We start from the raw sequence: 27,151 nt of genomic DNA on the forward strand, positions 1-27,151 counted from the left end.
TGAGCTCCAGGAGACTGTAGAGGATAGAAAAATTTCTGCAAGTTTCTGTGGTTTTAGGACACTAATCATGTAGTGGAGAATAAGGCATCATATGTGGTGTCATGAGAGATAACAGAATGCTTTTCCTTTGTTATAAATGAAACATACTTTTTCTCTGATGTATTTACTCTCTCCCTGATGCATATTTTGCTTTCTGTGTTACTGTCAAAAATATAATGTAATGTTGTAGGAGAGTATGTTATTAACTCATCTGGGATACGGGAATTTGGTTAATTTTAGAAGGTATGTTTAATAAAATTGCATCATTGGCAGAGACCTTTTCATGTTATTATACTGCAGTGTTTACTAGAGAAAAATCTCTTTGCATTAGGTTCAAAGCCAGAAATTGATTTCCAAAGGAGCCGGGTGCCTATGTTGTTTAGATATTTTGAAAATCCCACTAGGCCTCTGTTTGCAGCTTTTTGGCACCTAAATACCCTTGAAAATCTGGCTCAAGACTTATTACAGTAACACAAAGGCATAATAACGTATGTTTTTCATGCCAGAAGGATTTTACTGGCACTGAGCATCTTGATGTTACGCTGAGGGAAATTATATTTACACGTTTGAGAGCACTGAATTTAATTATAACATAAAATAAAACTTTAACATATGTAAAGAATCTGTTCTCAAATACATTATTCCTTGTAGGGCTTGAACTAAAGTGTTTTACGAAGCCTAGGAAGGCTGTAAACAGGGAGATGACCAGGGTTCAGTGCTTGATTAGTCTGGAAAACAGACACAGAGCAACCAAGACATATTGCTCAGCCTTAATGCCAGACCCATCACTTTTAATTTTTTTTCCTTCCTTACTGCTATTCTTTTGCTTAAGCCTCTTAAGTCTGCTTGTCCTTTTTCCAGTTCCTATGAAAATATCTCATATAATTTCAAAATAACCTTGAAATGATTTATTTTGACAATTTTAATGTTATGTATGAGAAGAAGGAATAGATATTTGGGCTTCTGGGTTATCCTTAGGCGAGGGAAGAAAATAATGGACTCTAGTCTATGTACTGAACTGTGTATATATTTTCTTCATGGCCTCAGGAAGACCCCAGGACTGAAAGCTCTATATTAATTTTTGATGGTTAGTTTCTATTCTGATGAAAACTTTATATCTATGATAATACAGTTGAAATAGCAAGAGCTATAGGGCTGGGAAAATGTCAGTAATACTTCTATAATTTAATTTTAAACTCATGGCCATAATTGCAAGAAATGGGTTTTAACTCATTTTTCTGTAACTCAGGTTGTATATCCATCTGTGGTAAAAAAACTGAAAATAAAATTGATAGATCTGACTTAGGCGGAATTTTTCCACCTTGCTTCCTTTCTTGAACACGAACAGTGCGAATTGCAAGATATAACATTTCTGACACATTCTGAAGGACTGGTAAAATCCAAATTCTCTGCTACACTAGAAATAAAATTCCAACTTGACATAGAAATGGGGATATTTATCACTGAAGTAGATTTGTGCTGAAATAGATACACATGCATTAAACCAGGTTGTTTGCAGTCACTTTTCTCTGATGGAAATTCAAGGTGGTATCTAACTGGATGCAAAACAATATCTGCAACAAATTTTAGTATAGTTCTGATGACCAATACCTCATCCTCTAGGAGAGGATGGTACATAGCATCCATAATTTCTGTAGTTGTTTGGAGGTGACTGGGTGCTTAAAAGAAGGAAGGTATTTACCTTTCCCCTACTGTACCTGATATGGATAGCTTTGCACTCCAGAGGAAATAGTAGAAAGCAACGTTGTCAAAGCACATCAAAGATACAGTTAAACACATCTCTAATGCTTTCTCTTTGTCTTTCATTTTCTTAGTATCAAAACAGCAAAGGATTTATTTTATTGTCAATTTATTTATTTTCAAAGGCCTCTATTTTGTTTTCTTTCTTAAAAAAATATTGATCTCTTTTAAATCAGAGTTAGCTAATGTACAGCTTATTGAAGAAAATCTTTTTATATTGTTATTTAGTTATATCCTAAGATATAGTTCCTAGCTAATAATAGTAAGTTGTTTTGTTGCTTTTTTTTTTTTTTAAGAAATTGAAAATGGATGTACCCTGCAATTTGTAAAAGTGAGATTTGGGAAAGATTTAAAAGCAGAAATTGATGGAACTGGGCCATTGAACCAACTGAAACCTGCTTGATATTTTGGGATATTTTGCTATGATTAATATTATTTGGGTAAAGTCTTTATAGGTAGCAGAATTTTTAAGGAATGAAGGCATATTTGCACCTGTCCGGAGTAGTCCTGTGCAAGAAGTCTCAGCTGACAAAAAGCAAATGATGTTTCTGCACCTGTTTTTTATTTCAGAGGGGAAAATGAAGAAAGTAACTTCAATGGGTGGTGACATTAAATACGCCTGCTTCCTGGCAGAAAGCATATTGTCTCTCTTTTACCCAGGCTAAAACACTTGCATCATGGATAGGACCAGAGCTCCAGCTCTGTTGTCCCAGAGGAAGAGACAGAAAGGGATGCCTTCTTCAAACCCTTCGTGCAATTATGAAATAAAGTTCAGTAAGTTTGTAATTTTTATTATGCAGAGGAAGATGGGGAAGACCAGAAGGACATTTTTGATGGAGCTGGCCAGAAGAAAAGGTTTCAGAGTAGAAAGTGAGCTAAGGTAGGAAAATGTGTAGAAATAACATGTAGTAATGCCACTTAAAGCATTCCAATTTAATAAATGGAGTCATATAAGTGACTGTGGTTGAAGTTTTTGCTCATGTATTTGGTAGATATACTTTGCTCTTCCCATTAAAAAGATACTGCAGGATTTCAGCAGGTGTTCCTGAAACATGTCTGTGTTGTCTTCTGGGTAGAATGCAAGAAGAACATAAACATTAGCAAAATTGGTTATTTTTTAGCTCTAAAATTGGTGATTCTAATTTATTGTAAGTCTATCAGTTTTCACGTCTGCATTTTTCAGCTTGCTACTTCTCGCACTGCAAAAAAAGTAAAGTATGAATTTGCAAACATTTTTCATGGGATATGATTCTATGTCTTTGTATAATCTCATTGTAATTAGTGAATCATGTCTCTAGCTGACCTAAACCAGCTATTGTTTGTTTCCTTCTCAAAGTCAGATTAAGATTAATCTAACCTTAATGGATAATTCCTGAAATGAAAAAAATGTTCAAGATACAGGAATGGAAAATGTGATGGCTTGAGAGGGGTAATTCTCTAGAATATCTCTAATATTGTAATACTTAATCTTCCCATGAGTCATACACTGATGTGAGTTTCAAAGTTACTGGTTTGTACTTTTGTACAGTCTGGAAGAGCACTGGAGAAAAACCTGGTAATGAAATACCACACATGTGGCATTTCAAGTTGAAAATATACCTCAACTGAGATTTGTTCAATAAAACAAATTCAGAAGGAAGCCTTCTTCCAAATAATGCTTTTCATGAGTGCTAGTTGTGTCATTATGCAGTTTTCTGAAAGCTACATTGTTATATAGGTTCTCTGAAAAGCTGGAAGAAAACCAAGTATTGATCATTTCTCTGTATCTGTATGCAGATAGTATCGAACTGAGTCTTTCTTTTAAAGCCTCATTTCCACTGATTTTTCAATCCCATCAACTTTTGAAAGCCTAAGGAAGAAGGGAGGATGAAATAATTTGTAAAGCAAGAATCAAGCAGGTATTGAACAGAAGCAGACAATTAGTATCTGATAGAAAACTAATTGAATTCTTAGGGAAAAAAAGTGAACCGGACTCTTCTGAATCAGTTCTGAATCCTGCATTACGATCTATTGAGGACTGAGTAGGGACTTTATCTGGGCTGCTTTGACACACAGATATTTATTGCCAATATTTCAAACTCTCTGTAAATTGTATGCAAAGCAGGTGTTTAATTTAATCTTAGCTACTACTGGATAAATCAGAAATATTTAACTGTTGAGTTTTGTTTTTGGAAATGTCAGAGGAAATGTTAAATTTGTTATATTCTGTGCTAAGAAAAAAAGCACAGCTGTACAGGTACCAGAGGAAACTGGTGCACAGCAGCTAAATTGCTGCTGTGAGCATAGTGATGGCAAAGTTCCCACATTTACTGCTTGGTATAAATACATTACATATGAATTTTTTATATAAAGTGAAATAAACCACAGGAAGCAGAAGTTCTGTGTCTCTAACTGTTTGATGTTTTTTTTACTCAAGTAAAGATATGACAGTTTAATTAAAGTAGAACCTAGCAGGGTTAAATAATAATGAAACTTCATGGAGATTTCACTTAATCTAGATTTGTAATCTTTTAGATTAAAATAAATTGGGATTTATTTTTGTTTTCCAATGGACTCTGCTCTACAAATTGTACAGTATGGAGAGATAAATATTGTACTGTACCACTACAGTGTTCATATTTCTTAAGTATAGTACATTCACTATATTCCTTGTATTTCCAAAAGATACATTTAATGCATTGGAGAGTTATGTCATAACAGTTGGTTTTTTTTCTGTAACAACTCCAGTATTTGTCGTTGTGATTTTGCAGTTTAATGAAATCAGTGATTATTGATAGGAATCAAGGTCACAAGGATAGACTAGACTGTAATTTGCTTTGAAAGGTGCAGTCCTTCTTTAACAGTTAGCACATCCTTTTTAAAGTCTGTACTAACCAGCTATCTCTATCGGTAGTGCTCTGTCTGCTTGGACAGGTTGACGGCTTAACCTCTCCAAGTGTGAAAGGCTGCAAAGAAATTTGTTAGGACCTTTTACTGTTTATGTACAAGCTGGTCACCAGCATGGAGTAGCAGTTACAGAGGCGTGCACATGGAGGTGGCTGCTATCAGGACATTATGTTCTAATTAGAATTGTATTCCAATTCTAGGATTATTTCTATAAAAACTAACTTAAATAATGACTCTGTGCCTTTCATCCTAGAAGTTTAGGAGTCTGTTGACTGATATCAGTTGATTTTGGCATATATTTCAGATATAGAGTTCCTACAAGTTTCATGAAAATGAAGTTTTCTCCTTTATCTGTTGTTGTCTTTATGAGTGACAGTATTGTCCTGGGGTGTGTGTGAAGGGGGAACACCAGAAATCACTCAAAATTTCCTGCCAAATTAGTTGTTTTCTGAGCTTGCTGTGGAACACCAGCAGACCAGTTAGAAATTTAGAGATCATCCTAAGTATGTATGTAATTTTATCTTGAATTGTAACCCCATCCCTGTTCATTTTTTTCCTGTGGAAGGTGCAGAACTGTGTTTTTTGAATTATGAACTATAATGGAAATCTTTCCAATGTTATTCTGGTACATTAACCCAAATTTAGTGTGATAACTTTTGTGCTACTGTATTTTTAAGCACTGTGCACCATATAATCTATTGAACAATAACTCAATCTGCAGATTTTATATTCACTAAACTAAGATATCAGTTTTGTAAGACTGATCTCTTAGGAGCAAGGAAGTGGTCTTTAGATGAGTGCATAAGATTTAAGTAATGAACGTTTGATAATGCCATATGTGAAGAGCTTAACATAGAAGTTAAATTTACAAAAATTACTATTAGCTGTAAAGCTTTAAGGCATTATTGTCAACAGACTTCTTAATCTTGTAAGACTTTCATTTATTGATTAGGAATATTGGGAAGAGTCTGTCAGGTATCAAAAGTAGCATTTTCATTCTAGTGCTGCTTGTGCAAGACATATTTTCAGAGCTACAAAAAATATCCAATAGAATACTGCCTCATGGAAGGCAAACGAGGCTGAAAAAAAGAAAATGCTGCACTTAATAGGAGCTGTCAGGCCAAAGTCTTTCCTCAAAGTAGATTCAATGACTGGAATAGATATATTGTGGTATGGAAATTCCATTCTTCCCACATCTTAACATACAACAAATACTACAATTTTAAGAAAGTGCAGAGGAAGTAAATGTGGAAATAACAACTTTCTGAGTACAGTTGGGTTCAGAATAAAAGGGAAATTCTTTTTGTGTACTTCTTGACAGTGACTCTGTCACTCATATTGTGGCTGAGAACAACTCTTACCTGGAGGTGCTGGACTGGCTGAGAGAACAGGCTGTGGGCGACAGCTCCAGGTTTGAACTACTGGATATCTCCTGGTTCACTGCCTGCATGGAAGCGGGAAGACCAGTTGATTCAGATATGAAGTATCGTCTCACGGTAAGACAGATCCTTAGTGTGAATATGGGGACATTAAAAAAGAATAACTGTGATTAGTATGGGGTTTTTTTAACCTAAAACCAGATGTACTTGTGTTACAATATTTTAAATAATTTAAAAACTTTTTCGTAAAGATTACATGAGTAATTAAAACTGTCATGTTACAAACTGGTAATATATGTAATTCCTGTAAAAAGAGGTGCTATTAAAAGAGAAATAGCTACCAATTAAGCACTTGCTGTGTTACTCGTGTAAATGTCCCACTGAAACCAGTATGTTTTAGTGGGCTACTGGTGGAATACTTTGTCTCTCCATAACACTATAAAAATATTAAAACCTGTGCTGTTTGGAAGTGATTAGTTAACCACTAATCCTTGAAGGATCTGTGAAATGAAGTAGCTGCTGTAGTCTGTGGACATGCATTTACAAACTTGGTGCCATCGAGTAAAACTGTGCCAAGAGGAAAAGGTCTTCGTGTATTGTATAACCTCTCGATGAGAACTGTTAATTCAGAGGATGTTGTGAATGGCAGACTGATTATCTGGTGAACTGTATTTGACCTTGAAGCAAATGGATGATCACATTTTCCTCAGATCTGTATCAGACAATTTACTAATGCTAATTTCTCATATTGAAGCATAGTGTAAAATGGTGGTATTCAGTACCCCCGGTACCAACTGTAAATGGTGAAGATATAGTAGGGATACCTGGGCTTGCTGTGCACATCATGATGACAGCATGTGCTGCTGGGCCATGACATAGACCCTGTGCTGTGGCAGGGTGAATTTATTCCCTTGTTTTGTGTGCAGTCAAGCCTTACAGTGATGGGTTTAACATGTACTGGTAAAGAAATTGATTCATATATCAAGAGAATTGCAAGTCTGATCTAAAGGCCTCTCAGGGATTCCTGCTGATTTCTGAGGGTGCGGATTAGGCTTCAGTCACAGTGAACTGTGGCTCCATTGCAAAATGATGTGAAAGCTGTAAACACTGGGACCATGGCAGGATCTACAGCATGTACTTTCCCATGTGACAGAGGATGCCTGAATACTTACCAGCAATATTGTACTGTTTGCTGCTTCTTCATCTGTGTGTTTAGCTGATTCATATATACCACCCTTCCCTAAGAAAAACTGCATCTCCTGATTAATTTTTTCAGTCATCTTCCATTGTCAAAAATTATTTTCCAGGATTTTACATATGAGTTACCATTTAATAATATTTGGGGGGGAGAAGGGGCAAGACTGAATACACCAGATGGAGCTGTCGCTCTCGGACTCAGCATAATTCTGTGACAGAGTATGTGTTTATATTTGCAGTGTTTCCAAAGAAGTGTTTTTTCAGTATATTTAGAATATATTCATTGAATTTGCTGGAGGGAGAATAGACCAAAGAAATTATTGCAAAACAGAGAAAACCTGAAAACCTTGTAGCTACTGCATTGTGTAGTCTCACATGCAAACAGGTCAAAAAACACAAACACTAGGAAGTTCTTTAAACAAGAAATAAATCCAAAATGTGAGCAAAAATACTGTGAAGTTTACGGAGAGTTTCACATAAGGATTTAAAGTAACCAAATTACCCTTCATGCACAGTCTTAATTTCAGCAGTGTGTGAAAATATCATTTGATAGTTTTTTTTTCTTTTCAAAGCAAGAAATGCCTTTGTCTTTCTGCAAAATGTCTCCAGCTTAAGCTTTTTTTTTTTTTTAAATCTTTGAGAAGGCCATTCCAAGTTAAACTGCCTCAGTTTTCTTTTATATTTAAAAGTCATTTTTGAATACTGCTGGAGCAGAAACTTCTGAAAAAGGTAGCAGCACTGTCAGGAGATCATTATTACACTTTGAGACTGGCTCTGCAAGTAAGTGCTCTGTTTAAATTGAAACAAAGATTTCATGCCAATAAAAGTAGAGTGCAATAAGCAAACCGGTGACAGCCGTACCGTTAACTTTAAAGTTTGTGTTAAGACCAGTCTTAATTAAATAGTGGTTCTAAAGTAATAAATGTTTTTGTAAAGCAAACAAGGAGTGAAGAGAAAGGATTCTAGAAGTTCAGCAAATTTAAAAATAATTTTATTGTTGCAGTGTCACTGTGATTATTTTTCGTTCTACCTTGAACAAATGAGAGAGGATTGAAGTAAAGGTTAATTTTCTTCTTAAGTACTAGGCCGAACTCGTACATTATGTAATTTAATTGGAGTTTCAGTGAAGATAAATCTGGTCCATTATCTCAGTCTTGTAAAATGTGAAATGAAAATGAATCAACAAACCTTGAACTCAAGCTATATCATGAAAGCTTTGAAGTAAAAGGAATGGATAGCAGTGGGAGGATGTTTTGAGCGAAATCTTGTCTATATGTAGGTTAGTGGTAAAACTCCCATTAATATCAATAGCAGTAAGACTTAATCTTTCAGATCATACAGCAGATTGTTCTTCATTCAGGACATGTGTTTTAATGTATTGCTGAAAAGGAACGTTCCTATACCACCACAGTGGATGTATATTCTGGACAATAGCAGGACATGCACATTAATATGTATTCAAGGGTATCCCCATGTGCTAGAAAGTAATGGTGTTTCCAGAGTAATGTAAAGAAAGAGGCAGAGAGGAAACTAAAGAGGACTAGAAAGAAAGAAGGAGAATCATATGTGGATTGGCAACCTCAGCAGCATTAAGTAGCTATGCTGTGACTGTACTTCTCCTGGCTTTTGCTCTGTCAGAATACAAAAGTTGTTAGCTGTTGGTTTGGGGTTTTTTTAGAAACAAAAAGATTTATTACCTTGAACAAAGGATTTCCCTCCACATTGGGAAAAGGAAGTACTGCATCTTTTGATCCCTTGCCATGTCATGTTACAGGCAACTTATATTTAACATTTTCCAGAGTGTCTCACTCCATTGCTTGTGAAACAGGAGGATCTAACTAATGGAAGTCATCCTTCATACTGACAGTCAGAGTTTCCCAGACGAAAAAAAAGGAAACTTATAAACTGTCTGCCTTCTCTTCATAAAATGCTGGAGATTCCCAGACTTTAGTATTGAATCAATGCTGTCTGGACTTTACAAAGCTGTTGGCTGTTGAATAATGTGGCCTGACACAGTCTCTAGTATCTGTGCTCATTATTCACTGCTGCTCTATTTTCTCTCTCTCCTTGTTATTTCTCTATGTCATTGTACTTCTTTGTGTATTTAAAAAAAAAAAAAAGCTTGACAAAGAGAGAAGTAGTCACCCAGAAGATTAATTCTGCAGCTAAGCCACTCTGCAGTACAAACTGATCCTAGTAGTACAGGCTGACTTTCCTGCTTGTGCTGTGTGGAAAGTGTCACTGTGAAGGAGTGGCAGTGACATTCACTGTCACTGCAGCCTGGATTTGGGATATAAGCTCTGACAAGCTCTATCAATTAAGTAGCCTACACATCTGGATATTTTTAGTGGTTGTCCATGTGCAGTATACTATAATTTTGTTTTAATGTAATGGAGCTATTTGAAAAAAAGAGCAATTTTAATACTTCTATTTTTCTCATGTCCGTAATTATTTCTTCCTAGTAGTACAAATTATTTTGAGCATTGCTTATTTTGTAATTGCTACTGTATGAAACTTTCTTTGGCCTAGAATCTGTACAAATGGTTTAATTCCATGTGATCTTCCCACCAAAAGCAATATAAATCCAGTTCTTATGTTCTGCTGATGACAGGAGATCGTTGCTGTAGTTGTTATACAAGCATCATCGTATTTCCTAAAAGTCAGACTACAGTAATTATTGTTTGCTAGATATTTGTGCTGTTGATTTCTAGCTGAAGTTTCTTCTCTTATTATGTATAATTGAGTCCTACTAGTTTAAAGAATAACTATTACTGATTGACAAAAATACTCAAATATTTTTGATAAGACAGGAACAGGATGTTTATGTGCCAGTCTATCATCTTCTGAAACACACAGAGTTTGTGCTAATTTTGCTCTTATACACAATGCTAGGTAATGCTACATGTAGGGCTCTTCTTCATTGTATGTCTATGTCGTAGTGAAGATAATAACTTATTATATATTCTATTCAGTAATGTTCTGTTTGTTCAGTCTTTGCATCTGGCACACTATCATTTCAATCAGTATATTAGCTGTAATCAATCATAGTTTATATTATTTAAAATCAATTTTAAAGTATAATTTGTGAATATGTGCAGAAGTGGATGAGTCGTGTTGTTGATCCTGGCTGAAACCCATTTTGGTTATTCCCAAGAGTGGTCTTACACATAAAATAGCTTCCTTCCTTTCAATGTATACTATGACAGCTGCCATATAATTCACTGCTCCTTCAAGCTGTGCAAGCAAAGACCTGTTTCGTGTGTGTGTGTGTGTGCATGAATACTGTTATTCAACACTCTATCAAATACAAAGGCAATTTAGCATGAAATTATATTATATGGGGGGTGTATGTGAAGGCACATGCACATATTATAGGTTTGTCTTGCACAGGTGCCAGCGTTATGTCTGCATGTCTTTGGATACAGTGGAGAAGGTGGAGAAGGCTCATAATTCCATTATTAGGGTGAAAATTTACTCTATGTATCTTGATGATATTTGTTTTTTTATTGTTGAACCATTTTTCTGTGACTTTTGGATAGTGCAATGCAATATGTTTTTGGCAGATCTGCCAAATGTTTTCAGTCAAAATGACAAATAGCAAAAAATACACAGAGATGCTGAGAACACTTTGGGTACTTCCAGCAGATTTTAGATTTGGCCACTTTTAATGAAAGCAAAGGAATTAAAAGACTGGGCATATAAAGGAGAAGAAAAGCTTCTAAAATACAATAGATTGTATTTTTCCAGTTTCTCACTGGTCAGGACACTCTCAAGTTGAGGATTCATACTCAGGACTCTTTTTTTGCCAATGGGAACAAGCTACTCCCTCCAAGCTCTGTGTATCTTGCATTTCATGAGAATTTCCATTGCACCCTATTGGGATGAGTTGCCCATAGAATTTTTCTTTGTTGATCTTGGTTGATTTTGTACTGTGAAACATGAATGAGCATGTTGATAGCCTGGTACTTGGGAAACACATTTGAGCACCTGGCTTCCTTTCTCCATGAACACCTATAAATGATGTCTGAATTTGATCAATATGTACAGAAGGTGCTGAGTAAGAAAACACATAATAAGGTGAATACTGGCTGTTGGATGAAAGAATGGAAATGACTCTTCCATGGCTGTTTAGATTTATCCTTTCATTTGCAATGAAACCCAAAATAGAACATCAGGCTTAGTAAATGAAGTAAAGAAAATATTCATTTTACCTGGAAGAGAGTGAAAAAGTTTATTTTGTAGTCATACAAACATTTTTACACAACCACTAAATTTATCTACAGATCAAAAAAGATCAGTTATTTGCACTTCTCTATTTTTTTCTCTCCTCAGTCTAACATTTCTGATCTAATATTGAAAAATCTACTCTTTTCTGGGAAAACTCTTTGTTGTCTCAAGCTTATAATGTCTTAAAGCTTTGCAGTTTTTCAGCCTTACTGCAATAATAAGAGTAACAGAGAGACTTGCCACGTAGAAAAGATTTTCTTTTTTTTTTTTTTAAGCGACAGTGCCATTAAAAACTCACTGCAAGAACTTCTGCAGAAAATGAAAAATCCCAGTAATCACCACATAAACTAGTGTGTCAGTGCAGCCAATATGAATTGAATGTTTCTCCTAGGAAGACGGTGGGAGCATCATTATTCTCTTTATCTTCTCTTTAAAGGTGTATATTTTCAGCTCATAAAATTAGTTTTTTTATTTTAAGCTATTTGACAGGAGTGTCACCAACTCTTCTTCCCTTTTTTTCTTGTTAGGAACAAGATCAGTCTCCTCCTGTGAACATACTTGAATCCAAAGTGCCATCATTTATTCCAAGCAAAGTATCTCAATATTCATGTCAAAGGAAGACGACTTTGAATAACTACAACAAGAAGTTCACGGTAATACTTATTCTACTATAAAAAGTAGCATAAGTTAAATAATTAATACAGTACTTGCATCAGTATCTTCTATGGCACCCTGTACAAATTCATGAGTTATTAAGCATGCTGATAACAATTAAAAAAAAGTTATAAATCTGTCATAATTAAAACTAAATGCAAGCTTAATTGCATTCTTTAAGTATTGTTGAAAGCTTAACACAGTGGATCTTTAAATGGACTAATAGCTTCTAAACATAAGAATTTTAAAAACAAGTGATAGAATAACATTGTATTTTAGCCTTTCATAGTAGTCTTATTTGACAAGTTGGAAGTAATGATAAGCAGAAGTTTGCTTTTGGTCAGTCCAAGGTACTTCACAATTGCTGTGCTACCTTTTAGTTAGCTTGTTCCTCAGAGTGATTATAAGCTTCGGGTTTTCACAATTACTTTGTTATGGAAACAGATTGTGTGATCAATGTAATTACTTTAACATGATGAAAAAACCCTCTAAATTTTCTATTTAAAAAGAAAACATAGAAACTGTCATATATCCTATTTAATGCCCATAATTTACACAGTTCAGTAGGTATGAAGAGCCTGAGTCATCTGGTCTAGATTCCTCTTAAGTTATTTGCGTAATGATTCCTCTTGACTGGCTCTAGATACTCAGTGACAAGTATTCAATAGGAAATATTTAACACAGAGACTCTAATGTAGTGTAGTCTGAATAAATCTGGCATAGGTGCATACATATGTTTCAACTATAACATGAAACACCCCAAAATTTTCCTCAAGTTTTATTTATTTTGTTATTATTTATAATTTTTCTGCTTTTACTTGTGCCAATAAATACGCACAAGACCTACACAAAAAGAATAACAACAAGTACCAGTTATTTGATAATAAAACATATTTACAAGGTAAATATGAAAACCTCTGGGAATTAATAACTAAAGATAAACCTAAGAGCAACTCTGCAATGTCTTGATCTGGGAATGCACAGTTAAAAATTAAACAACCTTAATTTTGCCTTGTAGTGATGCTTTGAAATAATAATCAATTATACTAATTATATAATACTGTTTATGATACTCAACTAGGTTAAACTGTTTGCTTATTGAAAACATTTTCCCTTTTTAAGCATCCTCATGGGAATTGAGCTTTGATCCTCCTTTGAGCTTGAGGTTGGACTAGAGACCTCCTGAGGTCCCTTCCAGCCCCAATGATTCCAGCATTTTCTAAGCTGCTTCTTTTGAAGTGACTACTGTGCTGTACCTCCTGCTAGAAAAACAAGGCTGTGAGTGTTTACCATTTGACCTCCTGAAAGCAGTCATTCTTTTTCACGGTTTACAAATATCATGTATATGCTACTGTAGGGGAAGATCTCAGACTAAATATAGTGTGACCCAAAGATTCTGTAAAATACCACCCTTCTTGGAGAAATAGGAAGTCAGTGCCTTAGTGCTATACTTCCTGAAAATGGATTGTGAGAGTTTGGATCTTTGTAGAATCATTTGTGGTAGGACAGTTTGTCAGTCATTTTGAAGGTAAAAAATTGAAAATAGTTGTGATGGATAATGGCAAAGTACAATGGCTACTCCTAGAAGACAGAAAGTTGTTGTTTTGTCTAGACAAAAAGATCTAGAATAAGTAGGTTCCTTTTAAATAATACCTTCAAAAATATTTTTAATTTTTGAAATATAGAATGTATTTCTTTGTAAATTTGCAATTTTTGCCCTGTTTTTAAAGGCTGAGTGCTTCAACTCTAGTAAATATATAGTTTATCTGCTAACTGTTGAATTCCTGAATTTAGTCCAGGATTCAGTTTGAATGAAAGCCATTATAGCAGCAACATAGTCATTGAGTGGTTTCTGTTATACCTATGTTCCACAGAGAGGCAGTTACTAAATTACTTCCAGTCTTATCATCACAGCAGTGTTGATGTCAGAGTACAACTTGTATTTGACAAATGAATGTAGTTGAACACATTCAAATCAGGGCAGTTTGATGACTGAAGCACTGAGACTTCCTTCTGTTATCCTATATAGCAAACATTTCTGAACCTGGGTAGAAATTAGGTTCTGTAACGACAAAAGGGGCAGTTTTCAATTCTTATACCTTGAGAGTAACTGTTCTGAGTTCATGTTCTATTTTATGTCTGGAGATGATACTGGACAAGTTGATAATGTGTGAGTCTGTCTAGCATCTACATCTTGACAGTTGCAACATAACTCCTTAGGGCTGTTACTCTTTTTTTCCCCTCACAACCAAAGCTTGCAATGATAGCTGAAAGCTTGGGTGTTTATGGACTGCAGGAGCTGGCCCACTCTCCAGAGGACTGCCAGTTAGTCTGCCTAATGTCACAGGAGCTTGATTTTCAGTTTTGCGATTGTTTTGTTCATCTTGTATTAAACCTGTAATTGACGTTCTCAAATAAAAGTGTTCCAACAAATATTTCAATGCAAGCACTTAGCAAATGCACTGAAGCATTGGTATAATTCACTTCTGCATACTGTGGGCAGTCAACCATTAAATGACAGATTTTCACTGGCTTGGTGCCGTACATCCTGAAAATTAGGTACAAACCATCTTTAATTATGTATTGATGATAGTATTTTGCTATGACAACTTTATTCTGTGAGTGAGGTTTGCTCCTTTTTCTCACATATTTTGTTTTCTTAGGTTAGCTTGAAAATGGTTTTTTTTGATCTTGCTTGTAGCAGGGGCACAAAGCTATTTTTTGCTTATGCATTCTTGGATGAACTCATGGATTCTTTCTTTTATTGGACTCTGTCCTAATAGCATGTATCAAACTCCTCTTTCGGATGGGTAGCAGTTATGTTTGAGAAAGAGTAATACTCAATGTTTGACATTTTTTAGTCCCCTCAGAAGAGCAGGAAAACAATCACTAACAGGCAGTGAAGTATGTACAACAAGGCTTTAAATGTGCTGATTTCTCAGGACAGACACTTTAGAGATTTGTTTCTGGAGAAATTGGTAATTGGTGATCACTTTTAATCTTGAGTCCTGTTCTGTGTATATATTACCCTTAAAGACTATTTATTGAAATGAAATAGCAGAGACGTTTGATGCTCATGAGAACAATGTGGTGGTTTAATACACTGGATGAAATTTCTCTTTCACTGTCCCATGTTTTCTTTGTGTTGTAATAGCCAGAAAATGACTTACATAAATGTGCACCAAATCAGTTTTACATCATGGAAGAAGCTACAGAAAGGCTGGCAAAATCTGCAGATGTGAAAGTTTCATGACTATGTTCAGTGCAAGGGAAAGCCTACCCAAATAAATTTTTTATGAGCTGTTGAGTAGTAGCAAAGTCTGTCATGTTACAAATAGACTAAGTATGACAGTGGCATTGTGTGGAAGGTCATGGAGAAGAAATGCAACTGCCTCCTACTTGTGGGGCATCATGCAGTCTTTAGGTCATTAGGTGTCATGTACCTCATGGTACATAGTTTGGGAACCACTGCCACAAGGTTTACTGGTTTGGAGGATTCAAAAATGCATCTGAACACATAGCCCTAACTCCACAGCTGAATTGTAGCTGTTCAGATGGGTAAAGAGGCAAAAGAAAAGGGCAAATTGTTTTATGAGAGGCTGTATCTTAGCATATTTCCTTTATGTTTACCTTAAAAATCAATATAATTGGGGAATATAATTTTACAGTATTATTCTGCAGCTCATTTGTAAACAGCTAGCCATCCTTTCCCTCTCCTATTGAAAACATACACTTGGGGGATGCATTGTGTTTTCATGTGGTAAAATAAATGGAGTCATTCTGCTGTGCCTGAGAAGGGCTGTTGGATTTGAATATTAATTCCAGACTGCAATAAAATTTAGAAAGACATTCTTCTGTGAGGAAAATACAATATAATTCTTATAGAAGAAACTAATTAAGTCAGTGGCAAATGATTCTGTGATTTTGAGGCTTATTACTAATGCTGTTACTCTGCTTTGACTGTTACTCATGGCAATGAAAATGTGAATGCTTAACATGGAAAGATGCCTGGTTTCCTTTTAGCTCTGTTAGAGGAGGAAAAAAAAGATCCATGTTTTAATTTCTCTTCTTTTTTACCTACAGAAACAAATATCAGTTATGCCAGTGGCTCAAGTATTTATTATTCCATTTTAAAATAGATATCAGGCAAACCTCAGCTTTCATTTTATAATGAACTTGAGAGATCTATAGGTAGAAAACCACTAACTGAATGCATACCCTTAATAACATGTACTGTTTTACTGACACAGCTTACTTCAGTAAAAATTCTCCAGGCAGTATATCAAAATTGCAAATTTTGTGAGTGTATGCGAAGTGTATACCCATCCAAAATGAACTAATGGTTTGATCTGAGAAAGTATCTCATCTTATTTTTAAGGTAGGTGGGAGGGTGCTCCCTAAAATATGGACAGAATACAAATGCAACTGCGCTTTTTGACAATCCAAATATGTATGTATACATCAAGTCTATGCTGCTTTCTTCAACCATGTTAATATATGTAATATACCTTTAGCATTTCACATTTCTTGTTACACAGTGTTTTTTATCTAGGGCACTGTTAAGTGGTTGACACTGTAACTGCATTTTTGTTCTCTGTCAGCAAATATTTTCTCACAATTGTCTTGTTTTCTTTCACATTTGGAAAAGTATAGAAACCTCTCAAGAGCACTACTCTTTTCTGTTGTAAGAAGTGAACCTGTTATTGGTTCCTATGAGGAGCAGCTGGAAGTAACAGATATTTATTTCTAATAACAGTCTGTACACAAGCTCCCTAAGATCATGCACATTATACTATTATTCTCTCTGCTCCTTTGTTTCTCCAACTGATCTAAGATGTTATGATAGAATCTTTGTAACTGGGCAAGTATTGGGCTTTTCTGTTCAGATACCAAAACTGTTTTTGTTTTTTTTTTTAAGTGAGATTGAACAAAAATGAGTCCTTTTATTTATTTGGAAATATCTTTTGTCAACATTACAGATTGGCTCAAATTGCTTAATTCTCTTTGAAATAAGCACCTCAAAGTATTTATTTTCTCTATGTATATAAAAGGTATCAACATGCCCTATGTGACATACATTGATACATGACATTAAGATTTACACTGGGAAAAGTAAGGAGAAAAATATTTGAATGATTGTTTCATTCTAAATCTCCTTAAATCACTTTGGTCAGTTTTGAATAGACAGCAAACGTGCAACAGCAGTGTGATGAGAACTAGGACCCACCCTTTGGGCTTATGACTTACTAAAAAAGTGGAAAAATGCAATTGAGAAGAAAAGCAATTTAACTCAAGTGTAATAGTCCTTCAATCAGGTATCATGTAGGAGTTTGCTGGATTTGGGTTTTATTTTGTTTAGCCCACTTTGCTATTTAGCTCTTTGGCAGATTAAGTTCACCAGTACAAACGCATAATGTTTTTCAAATTTATACTGTGATAGCATTTACAGGCTCAAGTAAGATAGAGGCCATTTTAATAAGAGATGCTGTACAAACACATTGTAAAAGACAATTCAGGCCTTGAAGAGTTCATAGAGAATGAAAGATAGCAAGGGAAACAATGGCAGGAAGGCCTGAATCAGCTTGGCAAAATCATAGTGCAGAGAAGCAGTGTGGAGGAGGATTTGGCATGGGAATAAGAGAAGCTTCCTGTCTGTTAAGCTGTAATGCTTTCTTTACAAACCAGATTAGATTCAAAATATATTATTGATAGTATAAGATTGGTGATGTCTGTTCTGACAGAGTCTTAAGGTGAGGTTATGGAAGACTATTTTGTAAGTAGCAATGGAATTGCTCAAACAGTCTGGTTGAAACAAGCAGACTAATACGATGCAATATGATGCATAGCATGGGACCATTAGCTCCTTCTGGTTTTCTGAATCTGAGTGGACTCGTATACTCTGATATTCGTGTTGAAAGTTATTGGGTAAGCAATTTAGCAGAGATAAATCAGCTTAGCATTATTGATTATTATTTTTTTCTGTTAATCATTCTTATATATATGTTACTCTTGATTCTGTTTTTTATTTAGTTGATTTCAGTCTTGTGATTTTTAGCATTTATAGTATTCTAGTGTGCATTTTTACATGTGAAAGATACTTACTGGAAACTTTGCTTTGTCATAGAATTATAGAATGGTAGGGTTGGAAGGGACCTCGAGAGATCATCTAGTCCAACCCCACTGCAGAAACAGGTTCACCTAGATCAGGTCGCATAGGAACATGTCCAGGTGGGTCTTGAACACCTCCAAGGAAGGAGACTCCACAACCCCTCTGGGCAGCCTGTGCCAGTGCTCCATCATCCTCACAGTAAAATAGTTTTTTCTTATATTTAAGTGGAACTTTTTGTGTTCCAGCTTCATTCCTTTACCCCTTGTCCTGTAATCTAATTTGGTCTTAAATACTAGATATTAAATGATTTGCAAAATCTTTGCCAGTACTTTAATCCTCTTTCTTATTTTAAACATAATTCAACAAAATATTTGTGTATTTTTTTATCTGATGTACTGGGATCTGGAAGTCCATTCTATCCTCAAATTTTGATAGTCCCAGTCTCACCAATACACGTTCCACAATTTCAGACACAGATGGAAAATATGAAATAACTGAAGAACTGAAATGTAACCCAGTTATCTTTCATATTTAATTAGAGCAGCTCCCACAGAATACTCTGGAGATTAAGAAAATACCATCTGTTGAAAATCTGTAGAAATTTTGTTTCCTATTTAACTAGTACCTTTTAACCAGACAAACTGAGATTGATCTAATTGATAAAAAGATGGTGAGGTTCTTAATGTAAGAAATATGAATGTTTAGAATAAATGAGAGGTCAGTATCTTTCTTTTTTATACCATTCTAAGTAGATTTCACCAGAGAGCTAACAGATTACAAGTTTTTTTCTGAGGTAATATAGGAATTTCATGTGCTGTTGCCCTCTGGAATATTATTCAATACAGACTATAGTATTCAATGCAGAGCAACTCCGCTTGGAGATCAGCTGCTTTCTTTTTTTAAAGCAGGAAGATTTTATCAAAAACAATGTCAAAAGCAGTTTTATGTTAAAAGCCAGATCTGTAATTAATTGCAGCATTTGCAGGCAATGTTTTGTACCGGAAATAATGAATATTCAATACCATTTAATTGTTTATTTAAAACCCCTTAATGAGCTTTGCAAAGCCAGGAAAACACTGAAAAATGCAAACTAGAATGATAAAAATGCTTTGATTACATGTTCACACTGACTGTCAACATCCTCTGAGCAAAAAGGCTTCATGTGATTGTCTTCTTCAATAATGGTGGTAACACAACTTCTCTGAAAACTACCCTCCCACTAGTAGAAAGGGGCTAATACCCCTCTAAAACAGCAGTGGTACTAGTATGCAGGCACATTGATCATGATGACTGATTATTCAACAGTAAAATACATCTATTTAAATGTGCATGTGAGAGGATGCCTGTTGAGAGTGAGCAAAAACATCCATAGACTTTCTGAGCTTCCTAATCAAGAAGATGACTTTTCCAGTCTCTTTCATTACTGCGTACTCCTGAGCAGGTACTTATGAGAACTGTTTTCTGTCTATATATTTGCCTGTATAGACTATTTAAACAGGAAGGTGACAACTAAATCTTTTGGGCTGTGTTCCCTGATTAATTCTGCTAGTGTTAACTGGAGTCAGTAATTTCATGCAAAACACTGCTCTCTTGAGTATTTGTGTGCACAGATTTTAAAAAACAGAAAACAAAACTAATCATAATTTTGTGACCGTAAACCTCCCTTGAAGCAAGAATGAGCAACTTGTATTGAAGAGAAAGAAAGAATCTTTGAAGATGTGTCATGGTTTAGCAAAGAGCAGCTTTTGCTTGGTGACAGGAGGAGGGGGTTGCAGTGAAGACCTGGTAAAGAGTTCTTGGACTCTCTCCAAGTTCCTGGGTTCAGACCCACCTCTGGCCCGGCTGGGCCAATCTGGCACCTCTGCCATCACTATTTAGGGACGGGAATTTAAAGTGCTTGGCAGGAGGTGTAAGAGTGGTACAAGATGGAGGCGACCACGTGGACCCCACAGTCAGAGGAGGAAGGAAGGAAGAGCACTAGACCAGAGACCCCTCTGCAACCCATGGCGAGAACGTAGGCTGTACTCCTGCAACCCATGGAGGGCCATGATGGGACTGAGAGCCACCAGCAGCTCCGTGTGAGTGCACCCAGACAGGCAGAGACTGTGTGAGGAGGCGGCCATGGCACAGGTCGTGCTGGAGAGTCTGCGCACTGCAGAGCAGTCCCACACAAGAGGCAGAGAGGAGCTGCAGCCTTTGGGATAAATGCACATTGGACCAGCCCGTGCAGGGCTGCTGTGTGTGTGAGGTACCCTACAGACTTGCAGGGAGGACAGGTGCAGAGCTCACCTGCCCTGAGGAGAGACAAAGGGCAGAAGCCATCAGAAATAGACTGACTGAAACCCCCACTCCCTGCCCCCCTGGGCCGTTCAGGTGGGGGAGGAGGTAAAAACACCAAGATCAGGGCTCTGAGTCTGGGAAGTGGGGAGGAGTGGGGAGAAGGTGGTTGGACTCTTCATCATTGTACTACTCTGTGTTGCTTTGTGTTGATTACGTTTTGGGTTTTTATGGTTATGCTTTAGTTGGTGTTGCACTAAATTATTTTCTGTTTTCTTCCCCAGTAGAGTAGCCTGGTCTGTTTTGTCCTGGGCCTTAAGCGGCAATTAAGCTCTCCCTTGCCCTTTGTCAATCCTCAGGTCTTTGGTACTTGAGGCTAATCGTGGTCTTTTGTTCCACGGGCCTAAATCGGGACAAGATAAGAAAAATAAGAACTTGAGAGAACATCTGAAAAAAACAGCAGAGGAAACATCTGACTCTCATCACCTGACCTGTCAAATCTATGTTCCCTCTTTTTTGCTGTAGTGTGTGCTGTCTTTGTTCTTCCATATGCAAACTGGGATGAATCCATTCTGCTTCTGACCTCAAATCCAGATTCACTTTATTTTTTCCCTGCATTAGTGTTCATTCTAAATCGGAACTTTAATAAGCACCTGTCTTCAAACAAAAAGCATGTAATTAAATACAACATAAAGTGTCAAGCAAATAAACATCTTACATGAGGAAAAAAAGAATACCAATTGAATTAATCCAACAATTAGCCACTTCTGTAAGGAAGCTAGGGTTTTGTGCACTGCTTTTGTAACTGAAAGGTTTTTTGTTGTTTATCTTGAATGAGCATTCTCCCCACTCCCTTTGATTCCTTATACCTAAGGGCTTGCTGTATGTAAATACTGGTCCTGATCAAACATATTGCTAAACAGCTCTGTATCTCAAGAGATCTTTCATTAAATATTATGAAAATCATAGAATCTTAGAATGGTTTGGGTTGGAAGGGACCTTAAAGATCATCTAGTTCCAAACCCCTGTCATGAGCAGGGACATCTTCCTCAAAATGGAAGCTCAAAGCACCATCCAACCTGGCCTTGAACATTTCCTACTGTCCACTACAATCATTGTTCTAGTAAACCATTTGCTGTCTCTTAATATCTGTATCACAAGGTATTACTCATCTGTATTCTGAAAACATTTCTGAACAGACACTTAGACTACAGCTCTGTGAAGTGATAATTGCAGGAAGATGCACACTGACATCCACTTCTTTGTTACTTTGTAATGCCTCATGGGTCAAAGAAGAAACAAGAGTAAGTTAGAAAACAGGAAGGATATGAAACAACTGATATAGTGGGCCATATGGCCCTTTTAAGGCTGGGATCTGTTCTCTGGCCTTGAGAGACTGGCTGAAGAGTAAGAAATGGGATGTCTGGCACAAATGCAGGACACAATGCAGAGTGGGAGCTTTGCAAACTGACTTGTTCCTGCCAGCTGTGTCTAGCCTGTCCTGCACCATTTGAATAGTAAAAAAAGTATCCTGAACCATCAAGTATGGATGCATTTTAGAGAAATATTTCGATCAGCAAAAGTCTCTCTGGAAATGGTACACTCTTAAAAATCTCCGATGAAACCATGTAATTTTTCATCTTCAAGGTTTGTTGAGGTCTTGTGCAAGATTTCATTAAAAACTGAGATTTCCAGATGCTAATCAGCTGCAAGTCTTTGTATGTTCTTATCTTGGATTATTCAGAAGCTTTTTTTTTCAGCATTTGTTCTTTTTCAAAACATAGAATTCTACAGTGGGAAACAAAAAAACCTGCCTTTTCTCCAGCACTGTGCAGTCTATTCCCTGAATTTAACTTCGAAAAATTGATGCTGTTTATATATATATATATATTTGATCTGGGAGGAAGGGAGACTCCAAAGCTGCATAAAAGACATATATATAGTTTAAAACAATAAAGGGAAAAAAAAAGTACTGGCGAGCTCTAGGTAGTTGTGAGTACAATGTTGAATAAATCAAGCCATGGATGGATGAAGAAACATACAAAAATAGTTTTTCTCTTTGCATAGGTCAGACATCTGAAAAATGAGGAAAATGCAAATTTATTCCTTCTTACTGAAGACAAGTATGGCTACAAGTTCCAAAAAGAAAGTGGCAGTTTCTAATGTTGACACAAAACTCATATTTAGTTGTGTCTGAAAACAAAGATGTACTGACCTTCTACTTACGTTTGGGCATAATTTTTAAAATTATGGTGCTATTTCACATTGATTTCTTAGATCTTCATAGAGTATGGAAAGTCTGTCTCACAAAAGATTTTAAAGTTTGGCTTTGTTACAGATAAGAATATTTTATCACGTTTGCCTCTGAAATAATATTTTTATGAGACCTGGAAAATTTCAAGTGGCTAGAAAATTATGCTGTTTCTGTTTTGTTTTGTTTTTTTTAAATGTACCTTTTCACCCTACTATGAAAAAATTATTCTTGAATCAACATACAAAGTAAACTTTCTAAGGACTAGGTTTAAGCTTTTATTAACCTTTAACTTTTTTCCTACACCTCTCCAGGATGCCTTTGAGATAATGGCTGAAAATTATGAGTTCAAAGAAAGTGAAATATTCTGCCTGGAATTTCTGAGAGCAGCTTCTGTGTTGAAATTTCTTCCATTTCCAGTAACCAGAATGAAGGATATACAAGAGTTACCCTGCATGGGAGACCGAGTTAGAGATGTCATTGAGGTAATATACGTCTGAATTATCTGCAAATTGATTTTTTTTTAAAACAGATCTATGTTTAGAGGTCACAAGAGTGCAGTATTGATATTTATGTGTGCTTACACAACCTTCTGTACTTTCTGTAGTAACATTATATTATCCTTGTTACTAAGAATACAATAACTCCTGGAAACCTTTTGTGATAACATAAGGTTCTGTCATGGAGTACCTGCTCTTAGGACTAATAAGTAAACACAAATTAATAAGTAATATAGTGCCACCTTAGTATGTAATTTTTAAAGGCTCACTCTGTTTTGGATGTGACAAGTTAACTGGTAACATTTACTTCATGTAACTTCTGCCCTTGGCAACATCATTTTGCTCACCCGAATGCTTTATTAGAAATACTATTTTTGCAAAACTGGTAAATATTTTAGTACTTTAACGTTTAATGCTACCTTTCTCTGAATTATAGTAGAGCCTTTTATCTAGGTGATGGATGGACTTTACATTTTTACTGGAGCTTTCAGTATTCTCTGTGTTTTTCTTTCACTTTTAGCCTTTTCAGGACCTCACATCTGAGGTGCTGTTATTCTAGCAGGCAGCTAATCAGGGAGTCTCAGCTGTCTGGAGAGGTCATTGTTGAGTGTTGTGATTCACTCCAACTCCTTGTTTGCCTCACTCCAGTTAAGAATGTAGCTTCTGAAGTGCTATTTGTACCTACTGCCTGGGGGCTGGGAATTCAAAGAGTGATCCTACAGAAAATAAGATGTTTTGAGGGGTTTTATTGGTGAGGGGTTTTTTTTGTTTGTTGGTTTTTATCAGAAAGATTGAAAAAACTATACACTGAAGGAAAAAATATATTTGTTCTTATACTGCTTTTGCTTTTAAGAGAAGTAAACTCACACAAATACTGAAATCTAATTTTCACAACAACTCATTGATAGCTTATGATAAATAACTGCTTTCTGGTTGTGAATTTATGAGTAAATACTGTGAAATATATTCGATGATCCCAGTTTCTACTTCATCCTTCAGTAAATTTATGAGTAAATAAATACTGTGAAATATATTCTGTGGTTCCAGCTTCTCCTTCATCCTTCAGTAATTTTCTGTCTCAGAATGGATTGCAGAATTTGATCCAAACGGAATAAAAAAATATGCTCGCTCAGGGTGCTCTTCATGGTTTTACAAGTTGATGAGGCTTTGTTTTAGATTATTTTACTAAAACTTCCCATAATCTTGATTTTGTTTTAAAGTAACATTCTTTGTTTAGGAGATTATTGAAGAAGGAGAGAGTTCTAGAGCTAAAGAAGTGTTAGATGATGAACGATACAAAGCATTTAAGGTAAATCTTTTGAAGTTCGTTGCTGTTGTTTAAAATTGCATATATTTTCCTCTGTTTAGTAGAGCTGAGACACAACCATCAATTTTATTATAAAGAAATATCCAATATCAAGTATAAAGAAAGAAAAATCTTGAATAAAGAGAAAAGGAGAGATTGAAACTGTGATAGAGTAAGGAATAATGGTGAAATCAGTTACCTTTCTAATTAATGTGACGCATACACAGTTTCTCTTAAGCTTGAATTAAACAATCTCTTGTTCCTTAAAACTCATGTAATTCATACTCTTTTCTGTAAGTTTAACCTGGTGGTGGGTTTATTTTTCCTCAATTATCGTTATATTATACCAACTTTTTCTGGCATTAAGAAAATGCCAGGTGAAGAAGATGACTTGGATCTATTATAATTTTCTTTTGTGTTGAGGAAAAAGGAGAAAGTCTTGAGATATTTCTTTGTTAGGCAGTCTGTAGTTTCAGAGTCATGGTCACACTTCATATTTACAGACAATCTAAATCATATATGTTTTAGATCCTGCAGTTATTATTCCAGTTATTAAATTTTCTGTGAATTCTCCACTGGAAAAATACTAGATTTTTTTTTTTTCCGAATTTTATCTGCAATTTTAATCTTAAAAAATATCCTGGTTTTGCTTTCAGAAATATTTAAACGAGAGAGCAAAAGGAATGGGACTGTTTAGTTTTTTCCCTGCATTTCTCACTTCTACTTCAGCTATGGAAAGGTTCTTCCATTCTCTCTGTCACATAACACAACTATGAAAGGATATTCAGCAATGGCTCTTGGTGCCACCTGTAGCAATTCTCAGAGAAGTAGTGTAGATTCAAGGGGTAATGGGATGAAGCTGGAACACAAAAAGTTCCATTTAAATATAAGAAAAAACTATTTTACTATGAGATTGACAGAGGAGTGGAACAGGCTGCCCAGAGGGGTTGTGGAGTCTCCTTCTTTGGAGGTCTTCAAGACCCGCCTACCGTGTTCCTATGAGACCTGATCTAGGTGGATCTGCTTCTGCAGGGGGATTGGACTAGATGATTTCTAAGAGTCCCTTCCAAGCCCTACCGTTCTATGATTCTGATTCACACGTATAGCAGGATTCAGGAACCAGACTTACTTATTAATGGTAATAAAGATTGAGGATCAGCCATCAAATCTTGTGTTTCTTGGAAAGGAGAATAAAATCTATCGGGGATAGATGTTTCACATGCCCAATTACAACAAACCTATGTAGCTTTCATGTTAGCTGAGCACAACTTCAGCATTTTGGATAAAATAGCGGTAGCCAGTTTTTCCCTACATTTTTTTATGTGTTTCTAAGAAAGCCAAGAAAAATCCCATAATATAACTGAATTTCTAAATCATACTGTTCAGCATGGTTCTGGTAACTGCTGCAAATCACTGATCATGACTTAAAAGATTACTGTTGGTTCCAGGACCACAGTTATCAATCATCTGAAATGAATTATACAATATGCTTTAGATGTAGGGTATGTGAATGACATGGTTCGTTTGCCTCCTTACAGAATGAATGCTGCAGAGAATTTTGTATCATTCACTTTCAACAGCTGAAAAAGAGCAGTGCTCACAAACACAGTTGAAGAAATTGGCTACCTGCTACTCTCACTGTGCACTTGTGAGTGACTTTAAATTACATCTATAAATACACTGAAGAATAATTAATCTTAGCATGGAAAGAAAAAGATGGGTTTTTTTTTTCCAAAAGAATTAGGTAGTGGCATAGAATCCATTTTCTTTAGTTTTCCAACCCAATATTAATTAAGCCTCTTGGAATCATTCTAAACCCAGTAACAGATGCTTTAGAAAAATCTTTCAGCATTAGCAAAAACATTAAAAGATAAAAATCTAAGTATTTAAAAGATCACATTCCTTCATAAACACCCATGATTCAGACAAAGAATAAATAATTTCATCCATTATATATATAAAATGCAGGGTAGTTCCTATTTAATATTACCCAAGATTTTAATTTTTATCTTTTCTTTATCTTAATTGTTTCCAAGGAATTAATCTTTTTAGAAAAACACAAAATAGAGCAAGCATGACTGGAATTCAGAGGTTATAGATTCAATGGAAAACAGTAGTTATTCATGTCTTACACAGCTACACATTGAATTCTATAAAAGTACAAAGGAACTATAGAGAGCTTCAGTATTGACAAACTGAACATAAAGAACATGCTTTTGGGCAAGCATGAAAGTTTTCCCTCTTGCCTTCATATCACTATTCATCTGAGGGATTGATCTACTGAATAATGCTTACAACTGTGACATTTTTGCTTTACATCCTTTCTTGGGGAATAAGTTCCTCTAAAAAATTACTTTGGGATAAATGGAATATAACCATACTATAACTTCAGAAACTGGTAGATTATTATTTTTTTCAATAGAGAAATTTGTACTCTAAATAAGACCTATAGGAATTTAACTTGGATTTTATGAGAACTGAAGAATTGTAAGGCTTTATAATATGCAAGGAAACAAAAAATTCTGTTTGTACTTGAAATTGAATCCCATTTTGGAAAACAACATT

At 35.6% G+C, this 27,151-nt stretch overlaps 1 protein-coding gene across 1 annotated transcript in view; it reads left to right on the top strand.

The window, feature by feature from the left end:
- Nucleotides 1-2,477: 2,477 nt before the first annotated feature.
- Nucleotides 2,478-27,151, top strand: part of DNTT (DNA nucleotidylexotransferase) — a 92,025-nt gene continuing 67,351 nt past the window's right edge. The window contains exons 1-5 of the mRNA XM_062001362.1: nt 2,478-2,680; nt 6,008-6,182; nt 12,017-12,142; nt 23,095-23,265; nt 24,518-24,589. Of these exons, the coding sequence (XP_061857346.1) occupies nt 2,478-2,680; nt 6,008-6,182; nt 12,017-12,142; nt 23,095-23,265; nt 24,518-24,589 (747 nt within the window). The remainder of the gene's footprint in view (nt 2,681-6,007; nt 6,183-12,016; nt 12,143-23,094; nt 23,266-24,517; nt 24,590-27,151) is intronic.

The sequence above is a fragment of the Colius striatus genome, chromosome 8, assembly GCF_028858725.1.
Source record: "Colius striatus isolate bColStr4 chromosome 8, bColStr4.1.hap1, whole genome shotgun sequence".
Taxonomy (NCBI): domain Eukaryota; kingdom Metazoa; phylum Chordata; class Aves; order Coliiformes; family Coliidae; genus Colius; species Colius striatus.